This window comes from Osmerus eperlanus, chromosome 14 (assembly GCF_963692335.1).
Source record: "Osmerus eperlanus chromosome 14, fOsmEpe2.1, whole genome shotgun sequence".
In the NCBI taxonomy this organism is placed as follows: Eukaryota; Metazoa; Chordata; class Actinopteri; order Osmeriformes; family Osmeridae; genus Osmerus; species Osmerus eperlanus.
The window spans coordinates 16,537,291-16,559,894 of NC_085031.1; the positions used below are offsets into that span (position 1 = coordinate 16,537,291).

The 22,604-nt window shown below is 50.3% G+C and overlaps 1 protein-coding gene across 1 annotated transcript in view; it reads left to right on the top strand.

Annotated features, from left to right (window-relative positions):
• cacna1bb (calcium channel, voltage-dependent, N type, alpha 1B subunit, b) overlaps positions 1-22,604 on the top strand; it is a 71,784-nt gene that overhangs the window by 35,018 nt on the left and 14,162 nt on the right. Inside the window, 21 exon segments of the mRNA XM_062478243.1 lie at positions 1,415-1,487; positions 1,796-1,913; positions 2,224-2,291; positions 2,413-2,519; positions 4,127-4,189; positions 7,821-8,573; positions 9,559-9,779; positions 10,082-10,208; positions 10,348-10,477; positions 11,783-11,842; positions 12,429-12,535; positions 13,777-13,788; positions 14,935-14,955; positions 16,664-16,760; positions 17,435-17,595; positions 17,829-17,966; positions 18,945-19,146; positions 19,725-19,889; positions 20,349-20,459; positions 22,076-22,118; positions 22,121-22,158. Coding sequence (XP_062334227.1) covers positions 1,415-1,487; positions 1,796-1,913; positions 2,224-2,291; positions 2,413-2,519; positions 4,127-4,189; positions 7,821-8,573; positions 9,559-9,779; positions 10,082-10,208; positions 10,348-10,477; positions 11,783-11,842; positions 12,429-12,535; positions 13,777-13,788; positions 14,935-14,955; positions 16,664-16,760; positions 17,435-17,595; positions 17,829-17,966; positions 18,945-19,146; positions 19,725-19,889; positions 20,349-20,459; positions 22,076-22,118; positions 22,121-22,158 — 2,815 coding nt within the window.

The following is a 22,604-nucleotide window of genomic DNA, read 5'->3' on the forward strand; positions in this document are numbered from 1 at the left end:
GTTCAGTCTCCCAGGGCCTTTCTTTGTGTAAGCATGCCGTGTTACATCTCTGCGGGCTTCAGAAGGAATCCATTGCTGCCGAATAACATTATGAGTTGAATCACCGTCGAGTACAAACAACCAGTCACCCGTCAAACAGAGACGACGTCCAGTTGGTCGAGAGAACTTGAGGAATGAGAGACACTCGTTCTCAGATACCAAAACCTGTCAGTCTGCACCATGCTGTGTAGGTCAGTCTGCACCATGCTGTGTAGGTCAGTCTGCACCATGCTGTGTAGGTCAGTCTGCACCATGCTGTGTAGGTCAGTCTGCACCATCCTGTGTAGATCAGTGTGTTCAGGTGCCTGTCTGGAGGAGGAGTGAAGGTTGGAGCAGAGTGCTGGCGTGTTGTGTCTCCCTGCTGTTGCATGCTTCTCCCGTGGTCGTCCGTGCCGTAGAACACCACACAACCTTCACCGTCTTCGACACCTGCCCCGCCCTCGCCACCTGCCCCGCCACCTGTCCCGCCACCTGCCCCACCTCTCACCACATGCCCCGCCCTCTCCACCTGCCCCGCCCCTCGCCACCTGAAGCCTCGGAATGTGTTCCGGTCGACTTTGTCTCCGAATGTTCTAGAAGGCGACCCCTCTTCCCCACTCGGATGTTGTACAGTGAGGTTGCGACTGGTTGTGTTCTGCTTCTGAGAGTGAGAGGATGTACATGTATAGATGTAGAGAATACGGACAGCAGAAGTATTTTTTAATACTTCTTGGTGCTCGCTTCCTTCACCTCATTCTGTCCTGACTGCTTTGTGAATAAAGAGGTGTTTCAGCTGTCATGTTCCCCCTGTGTAAGACTCTACTGTGCAGATCAATGCACTGCATGTCTATGCATGATGACCACTGTGTTTTGTGTGCGTTTAAGGCGCTTTATTCCATGCATAGGAACGTGTATTGCTGCTCACAGTACAGATGACAGTGCTCATCGCAGGTTCAAAAGAGACTGCAGATCTTAAGTTGTCTCACAGGTGATTCTTCAAGGTCTGCCTGCTTGAAGAATCATGTTAACAATGATTAATAATGATGATAATAAAAAAAATAATAATGCGCTTTTCTTGCATTCATGCTAGAATACCTCCTGGAATTTAGGGTCATTACAAAAGGGTTATACACAAAGATAAGAACTGCAAAAAAAGCTTGTGGCTTTTATTGAGTGTTTATATTCGGTTCGTTCTCCTGAATTTTCATCCAGTACCATCTCCTTTCTTATAATTTCAAACATCGCTGTGATAGATAAGTCAAGCCTGTATGTTCAAACATCGCCGTGATAGAAAAGTCAAGCCTGTATGGGAAGCCAGTTTACCGAAGGATTCTTGACCATGTGACGTTTAAACGAGTCATCACGTTTTTGATTGTTTCCTGGTTCTGTCCTCCAGGTTCAACTTTGAAGAAGAGACTCCAACCACCAACTTTGATACTTTCCCGGCGGCCATTTTGACCGTGTTTCAGGTACACCCTGTTTTTATTTATTTATTCATTTACAAACACATTTTAACTTTCACTGAGTAGCGCTGAGGAGAGTACTGGTAGATGAGTGTTGATCTTAAGAAAAAAGTTTTGTAATTTATTATTAATGCTCACTGTCTTATTTTCTGCATGGACGTAATAACAATCCTCGCAATCACCCTTTTCTATCGTTCGCTTTAAACTGTAGCTTCTCTCCTCCATTTTGTATGCTTTTTTGCGCAATACATTTGCGTTAAATGGTTGGATGTGTTCAATACGTAACCCCCTGCCGGTGTTCTGTTTCGGTGTAGATTCTGACGGGGGAGGATTGGAACGCGGTCATGTATCACGGGATCGAGTCTCAGGGCGGCGTTCGGAGGGGAATGTTCTCTTCCGTCTACTTCATCGTTCTCACGCTCTTCGGAAACTGTATCCTCCTACGCCCTCCGTTTACGGGGCTATCACAACAAGTGGTCGGTTGTCGTGGAAATGCGCAGTCTGTTGTGTGCTCTGGTGTAGGGCCGTAGGTTTGTTTATCAAATGTGGGTGTGACAGATGTGTTTAAAATTTTATACATGTATATAGGATATGTTTATATATAAATAACTGAGGATGTGGCCGTTAAATATAACTTTCTTAATAAAAAGTAGGGGGATGGATTCGCTGTTTTCAACACGTGGGTGTGACATGTGTTTGGCGAGATGGAAGACTTTATTTCCTGAGCTCAGATCCCGCCCAGACACGCTCCTGAACGTCTTCTTGGCCATCGCCGTCGACAACCTTGCGAACGCCCAGGAGCTGACCAAGGTGGGTGGAGCCAATCCTCCTGACCGCTGCCCTCCTCCATAACAAATCGTTTCCTGGTTGTTGCCCAGTGAGATGTCGTTGTCTCTGTTAACCCTCTGTGGCCATGGCTCTCATTGGCCAGGACGAGGAGCAGCAGGAGGAGGCAGCCAATAAGAAGCTGGCCTTGCAGAAAGCCATGGAGGTGAAGGAAGTCAGTCCCATGTCAGCGGCCAATATCTCCATCGCTGCGTAAGTTCCAAAAGCCTTAACCCCGCCCCCTTTTCACCCCCCCCCTCGTTCCCCCACCACATTCTCCAAACATGTTATCTCGGGCATGTGGACCGTACCATTCTCAGACCAGCCTGTCCAGCCCCCTCTCACTCAGCATAGATGGTTTAGTCCTCTACCTGTGTTCCCAGTGTGTGTCTGCGTGTCTGTATCTGGACCTGCCCGCTGCCTGTGTCTCTCCTGCGTGTCTTGAACGCTTGTGGTTTTCTGTTTGGGTGTTTCTGTACAGTGTAAAAAAAAGTGTTCCTGTGCTTGTTTTTACCAGTGAGACCAGTTTACAGGTTCAAATTTCCCACTATTTGCGTCACTGTGGTGAACAGAGTCTGCTAAATGGATACATTTATATATAATTATTATCTGGGTCTTTTGTTTCTTATTTAGCATCACATGACAGAGCTGGGAGAGAGTTCTTCTCTTACAGCGTGTGCAAATCCCAACGTTTTGGTCTTATAATATTCACTGTACGATGGATCCAATTCTAACTGGGCACATTCCAACATCAATGTCTCTTGTTGTCTGTGCCATCTTTTTTATGTTATGATTTATGTTTATTTGTATCTTTTTTATTTTTTTACCAAGCCTATTTCTCTTAATAATCCCCATGCATTACTCCTTAATGTGGCATGAATGACTATTGAATGACTGAAGTCATATTCGATTTGATTGGAACTCTGCATTGGAAGGGCTTTGTAAACATGTCAGTGGTATTTAACTCCAGCGTTCTTCCAGGTCTAAAGCCATCATCACTGTTGTCCTCTCCTCAGGATCATGCTGTTCTGTGTGTGTCTGGTAACACTTCAGTGGCCGGGCTGGTTCTTCAGGACGGACGAGGGTGATTACCATAGATATATATAAAGGCTGGATGTCTTACGGCGGAGTCTAGAACGTCCGCACATGGCGGCCATCTTGCTACAGTCAACTCGCTCACCCATAACATTGTGTTGGTGCTACATGTACTTTTTAAATGACCATAACTTGCTCAATTTTCAACAGATTTTTAAACGGTTTGGGTTTTTATCAACGTCAGAGATGTCATTATGCCACTGCATACTTCTAATCTATTTTTTTTTAAATAACATAATTATTCATAAGTATGCAGTGGCATAACGACATCTCTGACGTTGATAACAAACCAAACCGTTTAAAAATCGGTTGAAAATTGAGCAAGTTATGGTCATTTAAAAAGTACATGTAGCACCAACACAATGTTATGGGTGAGCGAGTTGACTGTAGCAAGATGGCCGCCATGTGCGGACGTTCTAGACTCCGTTGTCCGGCAACGCGGACGAGACATCTAGCCTTTATATATATCTATGGTAACCACACCCTGGCTCTGTCCAGAACCTGAACAGAACCAGGCGCAGCACCTGAGGTGGCACCAGAGCTGTACCTCTGTTAGACTGGAGTTGTCTGTGCTGGCGTTGGAGGGGGACAGGTGGACAGACAGACGGCCCGGACACTAAGTCTTCTGAGGCGAGCTGTCTTCCACCTCTCCCCCCCGCCACACTTTCTTGGTGTCTCATCCTTTCTTTTGTCTGTGTGTTTTTGTTTTTGTCCTGCATGGGCAGTTTTGTAAAGCAAAATCGAGAGGCGCTCTCTCGCAGGTCTTCCGTCTCCAGCATACACTCACCGTGAGTTTCTGTTTTAATATTCCTCCCTCCCTTCTCGTCCCTCCTCCCTTTTCCTCTCCTCTTATCCTGCCTTCTTCTCTCTTCTCCCGTCCTGCAACCTTCCTCCCTAAGTACCTGCCTTGCGCCCCCTCACCCAGAGTTCTCTCTCCTCCCCTCCTGCTTCCTACGCATCCCTCCCTCCATCCCTCCATCCCTCTCTCCATCCCTCCCTCCATCCCTCTCTCCCTCCCTCCATCCCTCCATCCCTCCCTCCATCCCTCCCTCCCTCCATCCCTCCCTCCATCCCTCTCCATCCCTCTCCATCCCTCCCTCCATCCCTCCATCCCTCCCTCCATCCCTCTCTCCCTCCCCCCATACCTCCCTCCATCCCTCCCTCCATCCCTCTCTCCATACCTCCATCCCTCCCTCCATCCCTCTCTCCATCCCTCCATCCCTCCCTCCATCCCTCCCTCCATCCCTCCATCCCTCTCCATCCCTCTCTCCATCCCTCCATCCCTCCCTCCATCCCTCCCTCCATCCCTCTCTCAATCCCTCTCCATTCATCCCTCCATCCCTCCCTCCATCCCTCCCTCCATCCCTCCATCCCTCTCCATCCCTCTCTCCATCCCTCCATCCCTCCCTCCATCCCTCCCTCCATCCCTCCCTCCATCCCTCCCTCCATCCCTCCATCCCTCTCTCCATCCCTCTCTCCATCCCTCCATCCCTCCCTCCATCCCTCTCTCCATCCCTCCCTCCATCCCTTACTCCATCCCTCTCTCCATCCCTCCCTCCATCCCTCCCTCCATCCCTCCCTCCATCCCTCCATCCCTCTCTCCATCCCTCTCTCCATCCCTCCATCCCTCCCTCCATCCCTCTCTCCATCCCTCCCTCCATCCCTCTCTCCATCCCTCCATCCCTCCCTCCATCCCTCCCTCCATCCCTCTCTCAATCCCTCTCCATTCATCCCTCCATCCCTCCCTCCATCCCTCCCTCCATCCCTCCATCCCTCTCCATCCCTCTCTCCATCCCTCCCTCCATCCCTCCCTCCATCCCTCCCTCCATCCCTCCCTCCATCCCTCCATCCCTCTCTCCATCCCTCTCTCCATCCCTCCATCCCTCCCTCCATCCCTCTCTCCATCCCTCCCTCCATCCCTTACTCCATCCCTCTCTCCATCCCTCCCTCCATCCCTCCCTCCATCCCTCCCTCCATCCCTCCATCCCTCTCTCCATCCCTCTCTCCATCCCTCCATCCCTCCCTCCATCCCTCTCTCCATCCCTCCCTCCATCCCTTACTCCATCCCTCTCTCCATCCCTCCCTCCATCCCTCCCTCCATCCCTCTCTCCATCCCTCCCTCCATCCCTCCCTCCAAGGCTGTTCTCCACCCAGCTTGTGTCTTTGGTCTGGAGAGTCCACCTGCTCCTGTCAGTCTCTTTCAGTCATGACTCAGTATCTACAATCAGAACCGACAGGTCGTTACAACACCGGAACCGTTTGTGTGTGTGTCCGCTCTCCCAGGTTAGTCGGCAGATAAACCCCTCTAATCAGTCTTGGGCTCCAGTGAGTTTACACACCGCTGTGCTGAGTCCACAGTAGATTGAAACTCATCCACAATGTCAATGTCTGAAGTAATGATAGTTTAAGCTACACTCTGGTGTGGTGTGAATAATTTATCTGTAAAGGCTTAATGTCTGTTTAAGCTCAGCCAATCCCCCTAGCAGCTTGGCAATTACACAACTCGTTATGTGTCACAAGAGGCCTCACTCGAGCAGCCTGAAAGATTGCCAAACCAAACTCGGTGGCTGAAAGCCAGTACGTCCGGAAACAATGGATCACCAGATCTCAGCGAAGCGGAGATCGTTGGTTAATGCCTGTCTTCTCTGAGGGGATGTGGGTGTGGCCTGGCTGCCTACCTGGAGTGTTTGAGTCAGACCAGTCCTCCTGATGAGAAGCGCACTGCTCTTGTGATTGTTGTTGAAGTCCTGACTTTGATGCTGGCGTGTGTACGGTGCGTTCTCTTTGATCTCTCGCCCACGCCACCTTTTCTCTCGCTCTCAACCCCCCTCTCCTTTTCTCTGTCTCTCTTTTTATTTATATATATCTCTCTCTCCCTTTTTCTCTCTCTCCCTTTTTCTCTTCCCTTCTCTCTCTCTCTCTCTCTCTCTCTCTCTCTCTCTCTCTCTCTCTCTCTCTCTCTCTCTCTCTCTGCGTCTGTCTCATATATATTTGTTGTGGCTGATGTTTGTGTGTCTGTCTGCTTACCTGTCTGTGTGTCTGTGCTGTGTTGTCCCTGGTGTCTGGGTGTAGTAGGAGATATATCTACACCCCCAGCCGCGGAATCTTAAGGTACAGGTGACAGGAAGGACGTCACCTTATGAGTCCATACATGCTGTATGACCCCAACATTCTCACACCCAACTGCATCCTAACTGCATAGACACACATAGTACACATGCATTGACAATAACTTAAAAGCATGTAAATGTCTTTAAGAAAAACGCCAGCCCTCCATCGCAACTATGCGATTTGACTCGTAACTTGTAACAAGTTGTTTCGGGGGAATTTCAGTTTCATCAAACAAACATTCAGAGGGAGAAAATTACATCACTCATGCAAGCCATCACGTGTATTCACAGTAGGTGTTCATCTCAACTTTTGGTTTTAAACATGTCACTATCACACAGGAAGTCAGCCCTGGAACTGAAGGAAGCATGTTTACACCTATTCATGGTAAACAGCAGGGTTACCATGGTGAGCATGTGTGTGTGTGCACATCCAAGAGGACCAACTTGTGTCTTCAGCCAGCAGTATAAAAGGCTAGCTCTGTCAGTCTCATCTGAAATTCTCATAAGTCTGTTTGTGCAAAAGATGGTTGTCTTAAAGGCCAGTTGTCATTGCTCCAACAATGTCCTACAAACACCAAACGTTTTACTGTTGACTGTTGGGTTTCGAATGTTTGGAAAAAAATACTGATATTTTGACTCTGCCCCAAAAGACTGTGACAGCGGTGTTTTGGTCTTGTTTTGCTATATTAGTTGGTCTTTGGAAATTGATGATCTTTTGCAAAGACTGAAGAAATCCCTCCTATTTTTTTTCACCTGCATTGAAAGACGAAGTATCAAAATGACAGTTGTTTGTCGCAGGGTGTTTGGGCAGTGTGATCAATTCCATGTCTTTTTCCAAACATTCAAAAACCCAACAGCCAACCGTAGAACAATGTTTGTTGATTTTGGGGCCTTTGGGCTGAATTTGATGCCAACATTTAGAAACCCAAACAAACGGGAAGGACTTCCAGCTCGCCGTGCGACTAATACCCTTGTGGCTCTTGCTGTCCCTGTCTTCCTGTGTGTGTGTCTTCCTGTGTGTGTGTGTCCCTGTGTGTGTCTTCCTGTGTGTGTGTGTGTCTTCCTGTGTGTGTGTGTCTGTCTTCCTGTGTGTGTGTCTTTCCGTGTGTGTGTGTGTCTTCCCGTGTGTGTGTGTGTGTGTGTCTTCCTGTGTGTGTGTCTTCCTGTGTGTGTGTGTGTGTGTCTTCCTGTGTGTGTGTGTGTCTTCCTGTGTGTGTGTGTGTGTGTCTTCCTGTGTGTGTGTGTGTGTCTTCCTGTGTGTGTGTGTGTCTTCCTGTGTGTGTGTCTTCCTGTGTGTGTGTCTGTGCAGCATGGAGCAGCAGCGTTGCAACAAGGCCATGTCGGTGTGGGAGCAGCGCACCAACGTGCTGCGACGCCACAACCTGCGAGCGAGCAGCGAGGCGCTCTTCAACGAGCTGGACCCCGAGGAACGCCTCCGTGTGTCCTCCGCCCTCAACCTGCGCCCCGACATGAAGACCCACCTGGACCGCCCCCTGGTGGTGGAGGCGGGGAACGCCGACAAGCCCCGCCCCCCGGAGGCGGAGCCCTGCGACGAGGCGCCGTCGGACGGCCAGGCCCCGGTGTCCTCGTCCTCCGCGCACCCCCGCAAACACCACCGGCACCGGGAGAGGCCCGGGGAGAACGGCGGGGCGGCGGAGGGGAGAGGCAGCCGACACCACGCCCATCACAGCCGCGGTCGGGAGCAGGGGGACGGCCCCCGGGGCCTCCAGGGGACGGGCGAGAGGAGCCGGGAGGGGGGCCCGACCCGCAAGCACCACCACCAGGGAGGCTCCCCGGAGGAGGGCGGGGGGGTGAACGGGGGCGAGGAGAGGGACCATCGGCACCACCACGCCCACCACCCGCCCCGGGAGGGCAACGGCGCCCTGGCGAACGGGGCGAGGGCGGAGCGGCGGGGGCGAGGCCAGCGGGACGGGGGAGGGGAGGGGAACGGGGAGCGCAGGAGACACCGCACGCGGATGGTGCGAGCCCAGTCCACTCTGGACGGGGAGGAGGGGAGAGAGAGCGGAGAGAGGGAGGGGGAGAGGGGCGCCGGAGGACACAGGTGAGACTGGAGCTCAGCTGAGCGCTGGGATTGTGGTGTGTTGTAGCCCCTGTATTCCTAGAGTACAGGTGAGACTGGAGCTTCCGTAGGAAGTGGTAGAATTGCTCAGGATCTCAGTAACCCCTTGAACTTGTGTTCTTACTGTGAGAGAGAGAACGAAAGGGAGAGAGAGAAAATAGAGAAAGGGGATAGAAAGAAAGAGAGAGAGAGATGGAGGGAGAGATGGAGGGAGAGAGAGAGAGTGAGTGAGTGAGTGAGTGAGTAAGAGACGGAAAGAGAGAGAGAGAGAGCGAGTGAGTAAGAGACAGAAAGAGAGAGGAAGAGAGAGGGAGAGAGCGAGTGAGTAAGAGAGAGGGAGAGAGCGATTAAGAGAAATAAATAAAGAGGAAGAGAGAGGGATAGAGTGAGTGAGTAAGAGATTGAAGGAGAGAGGGAGAGAGCGAGTGAGTAATAGATTGAAAGAGAGAGGGAGAGAGAACGAGAGGACATGATGCGCTAGGCAGATGCCAGCAAGTATCACAGTATTACACAGTAATTCCACAATAAGAGCCAAATAAATAGGAAGCAATGTATTTGAACCTGACCCAAACAATACATCTAATAGCATAAGAACAGTGTGTAAGTGTTAGAACACTAAAATCATCGACTGTGTAATAAATACTTTTTTATGCCTACTATTTAGCTGGTGCTTGCCATGTCCTGAAAATGTCCCTGTTAAGAATGAGTGTATATTTATGCGTATATATATGTTTATATATCAGTATGTATACGTTGATGCTGCGTCTGGGAGTCAGATGGCTGAGCGGTTAGGGAAGCGGGCTAGTAATCTGAAGGTTGCCAGTTCGACTCCCGGCCGTGCCAAATGACGTTGTGTCCTTGGGCAAGGCACTTCACCCTACTTGCCTCGGGGGGGAATGTCCCTGTACTTACTGTAAGTCGCTCTGGATAAGAGCGTCTGCCAAATGACTGAATGTAAATGTTCCAGGAGCAGGCAGATGGATCCAGAGACTGGCCCCCCTCCCGGAGGGGCCCCCCTCGGGCCCCCGCTGGCCCCTGAAGGACTGCTGAGAGAAGAAGGGGAGAAACAGGAGGATGAGGACAACCTGAAGAACACCACGCGTGACGGCCGGGCCGGCCTCAACAGCAACACCATCCACATCCCAGTTACCGTCACCTCCCCCCCTGGGGAGACCACCGTCATACCCAGTCAGTACTCTCTCTCTCTCTCTGTCTCTCTCTGTCTCTCTCTCTCTCTCTGTCTCTCTCTCTCTCTCTCTCTCGGTCTTCCTCTGTCTCTCTTTCTGTCGCTCTCTCTCTCTGTCTGTCTATCTCTCTGTCTGTCTCTCTCTCTGTCTGTCTGTCTCTGTATCTGTCTGTCTCTCTCTCTCTCGGTCTTCCTCTGTCTCTCTTTCTGTCGCTCTCTCTGTCTCTCTAACACTCTGTCTCTCTCCCTCACCCTCTTTTTATCTCCCTCTTCCTCGATCCCTCCCTCTCTCTCTGTGTGGTAGTGAACAACATAGACTGTGAGAGCCTGGCTCTGGCGGAGGAGAAGAAGGATCTGGAAGAGAATGGTGCCCCGGGCCCCAGACACATCCTGCCCTACAGCTCCATGTTCGTGTTCGGACAGACCAACCCGTAAGTCACCACATCAGCCTCATTAAACAGGAACACAAATCACAAGACCAGTTCTTAGTGTTGACGTAGCAACAGCAGGATGTGGTTTGAACTCTTGTGCTCCGAACGCTGTCTGACCTGTGTGTGTGTGTGTCGGCAGGGTGCGTCGCCTGTGTCACTACGTGGTGAACCTGCGTTACTTTGAGATGTGCATTTTGATGGTGATCACCATGAGCAGCATCGCCCTGGCGGCCGAGGACCCCGTCCAGGCTAACGCTCCGCGCAACAACGTGAGTCAGGCTAGCGCACAAGCTAGCACGCTAGCGCACAAGCTAGCACGCTAGCGCACAAGCTAGCACGCTAGCGCACAAGCTAGCATGCTAGCGCACAGGCTAGCACGCTAGCGCACAAGCTAGCACGCTAGCGCACAAGCTAGCACGCTAGCGCACAGGCTAGCACGCTAGCGCACAAGCTAGCACGCTAGCGCACAAGCTAGCACGCTAGCGCACAAGCTAGCACGCTAGCGCACAAGCTAGCACGCTAGCGCACAGGCTAGCACGCTAGCGCACAGGCTAGCACGCTAGCGCACAGGCTAGCACGCTAGCGCACAGGCACGCAAGCACACACACACATATGCACATACAGAAGCTTGCTCTCTCTTATTTACTCACACACACACACTCACGTTTTCTCACTCTCACACATACTCTAACTCACACAGTCATACACACACTGACACTTACCCACACACAAACAAACAGCCCCTTCCAGAGAAACACAGTGACCATCCGTCTCCGTCTCCCCCCCCCCCGCCGCGGAGCTGGCCCGGGGCCAGGGCCAAGATCAGGGGATCTGAGGATGAGAGAAGAGAGAGCTCTCCATATCCACAGCAGGAACGCACTCTCACAACCCCACATCTGCCACGGGCTAACTAGTCGCTTCATTAGGGCTGATGGAGCTGTCAGAAGCTTCTGGAACCCTCCTAATTTCACCTGACAGTCCTGGAAAAAAAAAAAAAAATAGATTTGAGATATACGACCACAACCACGGATTGCTGGCGGAAAAAAAAGCGTTCCGAGTTCATCTGAGCATCGCGTACTGACAGGCATAGCTGATTAGCATTCTGGTTTGGGGTTTAGTCAGGGTAAACACGGACACTGGCGGTGGGGGTTGCCAAGGCGATAGCTGCCAGTGCGTGTTGAGGCAGAGTGGAGCTGACAGGGTTGGAGAGATGAGGAGCTGGGTTCTATAAAGATCTCCTGCTAGTGATGCTTCTGCCGGCTGTCCTGTCTGAAGATTGTCTGAAGGTCCACATGTCAGCAAGCTTCAAATCGCTTCAAAGTGTTGAAGAAGTCACTCATTATAATAAAGAACAATTTTGGGATCTCTGAATACTCATAATCTGTCAGCAACATAGGCTTCTGAAGTATTGTCTTCTTGTCAGTTTTTTTCTCCAGGATTTTTCCTCTGCTAGTTGATTTAAGGTGTACAGATGTATAAGCATATCTTCTTCAACTATATTCCAATTTCAAGATGCATCGTTTGAAAGCTTACAGTCTGCACTTTCACAATCTGTCTATTTTCGTCTCTCACAGGTGCTCAAGTATCTGGATTACGTGTTCACTGGGGTGTTCACCTTCGAGATGGTGATTAAGGTGAGAGAACATCCTGAATCCCATTAACCTGGCTAAGCACACAGACTCCCTGACCGCGCTGCAAAAATGCTTCGTCAAATTGAAGCACAAAAGTAATCCGTTTTGAGCTCGCTTATGCTGAAAACAAAGTCCATTTGGCTGCCAGTGCAGCAGGAACATGTCAGTTGACAAGATTTCTGAAAATAACATGTTAATAATTTAAATCGCTAGATAAGCCATTTATACTCCCAAGAAGACAAGTCCAACTCTGTTTTAAGTCTAAAAGACTGTTTGCTGTGTGGTGTCAGCTTCTATGTCAGTAAACATGGTGGATGTTTACCTCCCTGCTGTTGTAGAGGAGTTAGAGAAGTTGCTGGTGATGAAAAGATCTCCAGCCAGACTAGAGAGAATGCCATCGCCATGGAGAATCGGATCTCTGTTGTGACATCACAGCGATAGCATGAGCCCTCTGAGCTGTAGGGGTCAACTCTGATTGGCTGTCGGTTGAAAGAGGTCGAGGTTGTATTGGCTGGCCCTTGAGGGGGAGAACCATGGACCAATCTCACTTTAATAACCTGTGACCTTTCTGTGACCTTTCTCTGGCCAGATGATTGACCTCGGCCTCATCCTCCACCCTGGCGCGTATTTCCGGGACTTGTGGAACATCCTGGACTTCATCGTGGTCACTGGGGCTCTGGTGGCCTTCGCCTGCTCGTAAGTTCCGCTGATGTGTCGTCTGGACGCGTGCTGGCGCCCCCTACAGCCCCCCTGCTCTCACGCCACGCTCCCATTCTACCTTTGGCCTGCAGCTGTTTGGACATGTTTTCCTCAGACTCATCTGTTTGTGTTATGTAAACCCGCCCCCGCCCCCTCTCTTTCTATCGCTCTCTTTTTTTCTCTCCTACTCTTTTGCACTCTCTCTTTATCTGTTGCTCTTTCTCTCCATCTTTCTCTCGCTGTCACTTTCTTTCTCTCTCTCTCGCTGTCACTCTCTCTTTCTCTCTCTCTCTTTCTCTCTCTCTTTCTCTCTCTCTCTTTCTCACTCTCTCTCTCTCTCTTTCTCTCTGTCTTTTTCTCTCTCTCTTTCTCCAGGCTAATGGGATGTGTGTGATTTGGCTAATGAGCGTGAGGTCGGTTTAATGGGTGGGGGGGTGTAAAGGGAGGATGAGGAGAGGGGGGTGTGTGTTGGTTCCTCTTACTGCTAATGTACAGCTGTTCCTCCCTTCCTCCCTGTGGTGCAGACAGGGAAAGTCATCAGGTGGCACACACACACGCAATCCCCCCCCCCCACACACACACACACTAAAGAGAGGTAATCAACCAGCCATGTAAAGCCTGCTCTGCTTGTCTCCAGGGTCAAGGGAAATGGTGTTTTCTCTTCTGAACAGCTCTGTCAATTATTTTGTATCCAGCAGTGCCACAATGGCGCACAGTTCACACAATGTCTTATTACCTGTTGAGAAGCACATGATGTCACTTGTGTATTGCTGCTTTGTAGTGCTTTGTCTCTTTGGCTCTACTGTCCTCTGCTTCTCTCTGACCATTAGCCTGTTGGATATAGATGGTTATCTCGTGTGGTTTCCTGTGTCTTACTGAATCCTTATCTCTGTCACTTCCACCCACTCCTCTCCTGTCTTCCTCCTCTCTCCTGTCCTCCTCCTCTCTCCTGTCCTCTTCCTCCTCTCTCCTGTTCTCCTCCTCTCTCCTGTCCTCCTCCTCCTCTCTCCTGTCCTCCTCCTCTCTTCTGTCCTCCTCCTCTCTCCTATCCTCCTCTCTCCTGTCCTCCTCTCTCCTGTCCTCCTCCTCTCTCCTGTCCTCCTCCTCCTCTCTCCTGTCCTCCTCTCTCCTGTCCTCCTCTCTCCTGTCCTCCTCCTCTCTCCTGTCCTCCTCCTCCTCTCTCCTTCTCTCTTCTCTTCTTTTTCCATATTCTCTCTTGTGGCTTGGATTTCTTTCAGGAGCCTTATGGGGTAATGCACCTGTGGTTGCTTTCTTTCTCTGTCTGTTTCTCTGCCTGTCTATCTGTCTATCTGTCTATCTGTCTATCTGTCTATCTGTCTATCTGTCTATCTGTCTGTCTGTCTGCCTGCCTGCCTGCCTGCCTGCCTGCCTGCCTGCCTGCCTGCCTGCCTGCCTGTATGTCTGTCTGTCTGTCTGTCTGTCTGTCTGTCTGCCTGCTCTATCTGTCTGTCTGTCTGTCTGTCTGTCTGTCATTCTGTCTGTCATTCAGCCTGTCTATCTATCTGCTTGTCGGTCTGTCTGCCTGTCTCTGTTTCTCTCTCCCCCTAGAGGAATCTCTGACAATGCATACTGTATCTGTCAAAAACATTCCATCCATTCTCCTCCCACTCGATTGTATGACACTTGTTTATGTGTTCCATTGGCAAGTGTGTATTCCACCCCCATGACACCAGGTAGTGCATGCGGGTGGCTGAAGGCCACACGAGCATCCCTGTTACTGTGCGCTTGCATAACCCACTGAAAGTGTCTGCCTTGAACGTTTTCACCGGCTCAGAGGAGCGCGTGCCTACTCCTCTCCTGGAGATGTGGGCTGCTTGTCTGACAGACGGACAGACAGAGCGACAGACAGAGGGACAGGGGGGTTATCTGACGGATCCCCCCTCCCCCCGCTCACCCCTTCACGTGTAACTGATCTCACTCCATCAGATAGGAGCTCCTAAGGAGAGCACGTCTCTCTCTCGTCAAAACGTCACGTCACCTTCCCATCCCGGAGGTCATCTCGTGAGAGACCGCGTCGGAGGAGGGGGATTCTCGTCCGAGCCCGCCTCTTCTTCCACCCTGGCTCCGCCCAGATCCACGGGCGGGGGGGGGGGGGGGTCTCCGCCCTCCTACTCGACTCGACGGCATCTTTTTATCTCGCTGTTCTCGTTTTCCGTGACGATGTGCGTCGCCGTCGACACTTCTCTCAGCTCGGCGACGCCGCTGTTTCTTCTCACTGTGTGTCGTACCACCTGTTTCTGCTTAGACTGGTTCATTTGGTCGCTGTTTCTTTACCCTGCTTTGTTTCTTTCTGTGAAGCTGCCATGATTTCTTCTCCTCGTTTCTGTGTTTATGGTATTTCTGTGTGTGTCTTTTTTGTTGCTTTTCTTCACCAGATCGCAGCAAAGCGTGGCCAGGTGGGAACCAACCCTCGGTCTATATCATTGACCCCTGACCCCCTGACCTCTCCTTCAGTCCAACCGACCCCGCCCCTAACTCTCCCAATATTAACCTCTCCTACCACGTCTCACCACGGTTTATCCTGGCTGGGATAGCCGTCCCCATGCTAGCCCTCCTGAGCAAGCCTGTCTCAGCGAGCACGTGTAGAATGCCTTCACCTGATAGCTTTCAGAAGACCACAGTCTTGATCCCCGTTTGCACTTCCAGACCCCCCTGCTTGTCTGTGGGGGTCTTAGCAGGACACTGTACCTACGCATGCTTGTGCAGTATGTCTACTGGAAGGCTAAGATCAAGCTGATATATCTTCCTGCAGCAGCAGTATCTGCATGTCCACAGTACTGGAGATTGGGTTTTGTCCGTCGTCATGGTTGTCGTCATGGTGACCGAGGTTAACCTCTCATGCCTGGGTGCTGCACGCGAGGCCATCTTGGTCGATCAGCACATCTTTGATGTGATACACACACACACAACGTGGCACATACAAACTCTCTCTCTCTCACACGTACACACACACACACACACACACACAGTGTAACAGATACACACTCTCTTTCGCACACACACACACACACACTGGTGCCCTCCGCCCACGGCTCTTTTGAAAGCTATTGGGGAGCGTGTCGCTCACGAATGTGTTCTCGATCCTTCACCGGCGTTGCGGTTGACGTAACGGATTGCATGCCATGGTTACCGAGTCCTCAGAGCATGAGGGGTGCATGCCAGCGTGTGAGGCCTACCACTGCCCCTCAGGGGAGGGGCAAGTCAACACCATGACCCCCCCCCCCCGCCCCTTCCCCCTCTCCCATCTGTGGTCACATTATCCACTGATTACCAATCTGGGGACTCATTCTAGCCCTGATCCCTCGTGTAATTGGTGCGCATGGCTCAGGTGGAGTTTAAGGCGTGCGTTGAAGTCGTGTGAATGCTGAAGTGAGCGCTTCAAACTTCATGTCTTGAAGGTTGAGAGGGCTCTCGCCTGAATTGCACAGAGGTCGAAGAACGGTGAAACACAGCGAGGGGGCAGTATGTTCACCCAGTCTGGTCCCTCTCTCTCTCTCTGTCTCTCTCTCTGTCTCTCTCTCTCTGTCTCTCTCTCTCCTACCTCCTGCCTGCAGACAGGTCTCTATTTCACACTGAATTTAGGAACTCCAGCTTCATCCATATTGATGCTCAGTGTACTGATTGATGTTGGCCTGAGTGTGTGTGTGTGTCTGTGTGTGCACGCACCCCTGTGTGTGTGTGTGTGTGTGTGTGTGTGTGTGTGTGTGGAGGGCAAACAGAGACGAGCCACACCTAGACAGTTCGACAGATGCTGAGGCTAAGATGCACAAGGCTTTAGAAACACTTTCACACATGCGACCACACACACTCTGCTACACACACACACGCGCGCGTACAGTACAGTATACACACCCTCAAACCAAGCATCTGAACTCAAACACATACTCCACTGCACACAGGGATTCTCCCTCAGTTAGTCTAATCCTCCAGAGACCGTACTGAAGATACTGCTGTTCAAACGGACACGCCCACACTTTAGACAGGGTGGGACCAGCGCTCCTTCTGATTGGTGGACCAGTGTGTGTGTGTGTGTGTGTGTGTGTGTGTGTGTATGTGTGCTTCTGAAGTTTCCGTGGGATAATGCTAGTCCTGCCTGCCACACAGAGGGACCAAAGGCAAAGACATCAACACCATCAAGTCTCTCAGGGTGCTGCGTGTGCTACGACCCCTCAAGACCATCAAACGGCTGCCCAAGCTCAAGGTAACGACCCCTGACCTCTGACCCCTGAGCCCTCCTCTAGTGACCCCTCAAGCCAGGGGGGACACACACGCTTCGGGGACAACAGAGACAACAGCCGCTTGGCCTCTGAAGGGACTTGCGTGGAAGATAAGATGACTACATGAGGGAGGGGTGTGGGAGGGGGATGCAGGGAGGGAAAGGGGGGGTGGAGGAGGGGGGGGCGGTGCATCTATCATAATATACGGGTCTAGCTGTACGTTTTTAACTGCGAATGAGAAAAATGCTAATTTCCCTAGCCATTGTCAGAACCCTCTGTCCCACAGACCAAAGTAATTGATGTGACGAAGGGTGGTTGATCAGACCAAGGTAATGGACCTGACAAAAAGCAGCAGATATTATTAAGGTAATAGAACCCAGGTGATTGAGATAGACCAGGCTTGGCAGGCAGAAGAGCTCCTCAGACCAGCTCTCTCACTGATGTTGATATTAATTTAACAGACACTTTCACCCGACACACACTAAATACAGTAAGGACAGCAGATAATCAAGGACCAGAAGGGCACAGTTCCAACAGTATTTCAGTGGTTAGAGCCAAGGAATGGTCTGAAGTTTCAGAATTTTTTCCACACACACATAAAACAATCTCTGCAACTGTATGACATAATTAGGACTGTGTGTGTGTGTGTGTTTCCCAGGCGGTGTTTGACTGCGTGGTCAACTCTCTGAAGAACGTGCTGAACATCCTCATCGTGTACATGCTGTTCATGTTCATCTTCGCCGTCATCGCCGTGCAGCTCTTCAAGGGGAAGTTCTTCTACTGCACCGACGAGTCCAAGGGCCTCGAGAAGGACTGCAGGTACACACACACACATGCTGTAGCTACACACACACACACATGCTGTAGCTACACACACACATACTGTACACACACACACTGTCATTGTATCTCTGTTTCCCTCTTAATCCTTCTCCTCCTTCCCTCCTCTCTCTCTCTCTCTCTCTCTCTCTCTCTCTCTCTCTCTCTCTCTCTCCCTCTCCTCCTCCTCTCTCCCTGTCCTCCTCCTCTCTCCCTCCTCGCCCGCCCATCAGAGGTCAGTTCCTGGACTATGACCATGACGAGGTGGCAGCCCAGCCCAGGGAGTGGAGGAAGTACGAGTTCCACTACGACAACGTCCTCTGGGCCTTCCTCACCCTCTTCACTGTCTCCACCGGAGAGGGCTGGCCAATGTAAGTCACACACCCCCATCCCCCCTCGGCCAATCAGCTGCTCCGAGCGCCCTGGATTAGTCAGAAAGTTGGGCTATTTTCCCCGAAAAATTTCGGAAAGAAATAAAATATTTTAAATATTTTATTTTGTTTATTTAAAAAAATATTTTTAAATAAAAGGTTTGTTTTTATTTATTTTTAAGGTTTACCCAAAAAATCTACAAGGTTTGGAAAATAATGTTTCAAAAGGTTGAAAAAATAAATCAGTTCTTGTTGAACGTTAAAAGCTTGAGATGTGGGAGGTGATTTGTTGTTTGGCTGAGGTGGTGTTTGGCTGAGGTGGTGTTTGTGTGTCTCAACATCAGCCTTGATGTTGAAGATGAAGCTCGGAGCTGCAGTCTGTCAGCTGAGCTCTCCTTGGGGCGTCTCCCTCGGTCTCTTGCCTCTTTTTCTCCCTCCCTCACGCTCTCTCTTGCCTTCTCCCTCTCTTTCTCTCCCTCCACCCTTTCTCTTTCTTTCCATCTGTTCATCCTCTTTCTTGCTCTCTCTCTCTCTCTCTCTCTCTCTCTCTCTCTCTCTCTCTCTCTCTCTCTCTCTCTCTCTCTCACTCACTCACTCACATATTTTTAGCTCTCTCTCTGTTATCTACCCCACCTTCCCATTCCGAAGGAAATCATTAAAGTACATGGTTTAATCATTTAAGTGCGTGTAACATAATGAATCTAAATGAAGCTTTTAGATGTATCTCCAAATCAAACTGACTGGACTCAGCCTGACCCAGTTTCATAAGCTGGAACGAACAGCTACTTATGTTATTCGCAGACTTGAATCAAGACAGATCTTTCAAACATCTGACCCTTTTTATCGTGCAGATACATTAGCAAAGTGCCCTGATTGTCATAAGGCTGTGATTGTGCTCGGGAGAATAATGGATTTAAGAGTCCTGTGTGATTAATTGGTTTCTGATGAATCCTGGTGTGATCTCCCTGTGCTCCCCAGGGTCCTAAAGCACTCGGTTGACGCCACATACGAGGACCAGGGTCCTAGTCCGGGGTTCCGCATGGAAACGTCCATCTTCTACGTGGTGTACTTTGTGGTGTTCCCCTTCTTCTTCGTCAACATATTCGTGGCCCTCATCATCATCACCTTCCAGGAGCAGGGAGACAAGGCCATGTCAGAGTGTAGCCTGGAGAAGAACGAGGTACTGGACACACACACATACACACACACACACACTCACACACACTCATACATACATACATACACACACTCATACATACACACACTCATACACACACACTGGCTGGCCAGTGATCAGAGCTCTCTGGACGAGAGACTCTCCTGGAGACATCTCTGCTCTCTGGAGGAGAGACGCTCCTGGAGACATCTGTGCTCTCTGGAGGAGAGACGCTCCTGGAGACATCTCTGCTCTCTGCAGGAGAGACTCTCCTGGAGACATCTCTGCTCTCTGGAGGAGAGACGCTCCTGGAGACATCTCTGCTCTCTGGAGGAGAGACGCTCCTGGAGACATCTCTGCTCTCTGTTGTCGTTTCTTACTTTGGCTGATTTGTAGCGAATTACTGTAAGAGACCAGATCTGTGGAGAGACATGAACTGACCCTTTCACATATCTCATAAAATCTTATATTCTCATAAAAAAGTTTTTCATAATTTTTTAAAAAACCTTCTAATTTAATTGTTCACAAATCTCATATCCCTCCTCTCCTGTATTTGAGGCCTAATGCACTCTCCCTGTCTGCTACCTTGTCTGGTGAAACAGAGAGCGTGTATCGACTTTGCCATCAATGCCAGGCCGCTGACCCGCTACATGCCCCAGAACAAGCAGTCCTTCCAGTACAAGATGTGGAAGTTCGTGGTGTCTCCACCCTTTGAATACTCCATCATGACCATGATCGCCCTCAACACCGTGGTGCTCATGATGAAGGTCAGTATCTCCTCCCAGGCTCCAGGGGGCGCTCTGCCTGCGGCGCCGTGACTGCAGAGGCTCTCCACAGCGTATCCAATGATTTATGAAACACTTGCCTACAGAATTGAGTTCTAATGTTAGCCTGTGATTTCATGGCGTGGGTCCACAGGTCTTGGTTTGTGCAGGTAGGTCAGACAGTAGGGTAGGATGAAGTATGATGTTTACTGGGAAAGAAGCACATAAAGAGATCAATAACTTTTCTAGCACAATAGGGAACAAGCCTATATTTCTGCCTGCTCAATATTTGGTCTGTCTGGGTGTGCTTTTGTGTGTGTGTGTGTGTGTGTGCGTGTGTGTGTGTGTGTATTCAAAAGAACAGAAAGGCATGCCTTCTTTCAGAAACGATGACAAAATCCTCCAATCTTGTTTCCGCTGGAGACAAAGATCTCACTGTAGTTTGTGTTGTGGTCCTCTCAGTTCCACGGAGCCCCAGACCTGTATGAGTCCATGCTGAAGTACCTGAACATCGTGTTCACCAGCCTCTTCACCCTGGAGTGCATCCTGAAGATCATCGCCTTCGGACCGCTGGTGAGCTTCCAGGATGTTAGACGTGTCATCCACGCTAGGCACCCGGGGTCCGGCTCAGCCTCGAACCTCGAATCTGGGGAATGGAGGAAGAGAGAGGGGCAGAGAGAACGAGAGGAAGATGGAAAAAGAGAGAAACCGAGCGAGAGAGAGAGAGAGAGAGAGAGAGAGAGAGAGAGAGAGAGAGAGAGAGAGAGAGAGAGAGAGAGAGAGAGGACAAGACAAATGAAAAGAGAGAGAGAGGAAGAAAGAAAGAGACCTAGTGACAGAGTGTCTGTTGATGAATGGATATTAGATGAGGAGGACAGGGTTTGTGTGAGTAGTAAGAAGATAAACTGCCTGGCAGGTAGTCAGACAACAGCAGGGATTGTAGAGGAGAGGGAAGGAGGGAGGGATGAGGGCAGAGGGGATGGAGGAAGCGAGAGGGGATGGAGGGAGCGAGAGGGAAGCTTGGCCTGCAGCCAGGAGATTCATCTCTGGCTCCCTCCCTCCCTCGCATCCCCGGCTTTTCACTCGCTCCTTACCTTCACCTTTGTAACATTTAGCCCAGACAGACTGGCTCATCCCTCTCTCTTTCTCTCTCTATCTCTCTTTCTCCCTCTATCTCTCACTCTCTCTCTCTCTCTCTCTCTCTCTCTCTCTCTCTGTCTGTTGTTTTAAGTGTTTGGCCGCCCTATCTCCACAAATCACTCCGCCCAGGTGGAAGTAACAGTCTGTAGATCAATCAGCTGACAGCTACAGCTAGCCCAGTGTGAGATCTCACCATCACACCTGGAAGTCTAGTGACAGTGTTAATAGAGGGACGGAGGGCTAGGTTTGTTCATCAGTCATACTGTGGATGGTTGTGTTTGTGTGTGTGTGTATGTGTGTGTGGGTGTGTGTAATAGGTTGACATAGAGTAATATAATTTCTCAATGAAATATTGACTCATTTGAGGAGCTTGAGGAGACTTGCTGCAGGAGCAGAGCCCAGGAGAAGAGCATGTCACACTAACTGCTCTAAATCTGACCCTGTTCTGGCTTTCTCTGTTTCTCTTTCTCTCACGCTCTCTCTTTCTCTCACGCTCTCTGATTCTCTCCATCTCTCTCAATATCAATTACTCCCTCCTTTTTTCCTTTTCTCCATCACCCTCTCTCACCCTCTCTCACCCTCTCTCCAACTATGTCCATCTCTCATCTCTCTCCATCTTTCATTCTCTCTCCATCTTTCATTCTCTCTCCATCTTTCATTCTCTCTTTCCATCTCTCATCTCTCCATCTTTCATTCTCTCTTTCCATCTCTCATCTCTCCATCTTTCATTCTCTCGATCTTTCATTCTCTCGATCTTTCATTCTCTCTCCATCTTTCATTCTCTCCATCTTTCATTCTCTCGATCTTTCATTCTCTCTCCATCTTTCATTCTCTCCATCTTTCATTCTCTCGATCTTTCATTCTCTCTCCATCTTTCATTCTCTCTTTCCATCTTCATCTCTCCATCTTCATTCTCTCGATTTTTCATTCTCTCTCTCCATCTTTCATTCTCTCTCCATCTTTCATTCTCCATCTTTCATTCTCTCTCCATCTTTCATTCTCTCTTTCCATCTTCATCTCTCTCCATCTGTCCTTGTGCCTCCCTGCAGAACTATCTGAAAGCAGCGTGGAACGTGTTTGACTTTGTGACCGTGCTGGGAGCATCACAGACATCTTGGTCACGGAGATCAAGGTGAGTGGGGCCCTCACGCATGCCACAGATGGCTTCAGCCTGGGGAGCCAAGGGGCCCCATCCCAGCCCCCGAGGGCTCTCCGGGGCCTGGGCCCTTGTCATGGGGGGAGGGGGCTAGGGGGTGAACCTGGTTAGTGTTGAGCTAAATCATTGAAAGGCAGCAGATCCTGAGCTCTGGGTGTCTTTCCGTGTGGATTAGTCTGAGCGAAGCTGGGAACTGACAGACAAGACGACACACACACACACTGACACTCACACACACACACACACACTGACACTCACACACACACACACACACACTGACACTCACACACACACACAGACACTCACACACACACACACACACACACACACACACACACACTGACACTCACAGACACACACACTGACACTCACACACACACACACACACACACACAGAGGAGTGAGTGTTCTGGTTACAGCGA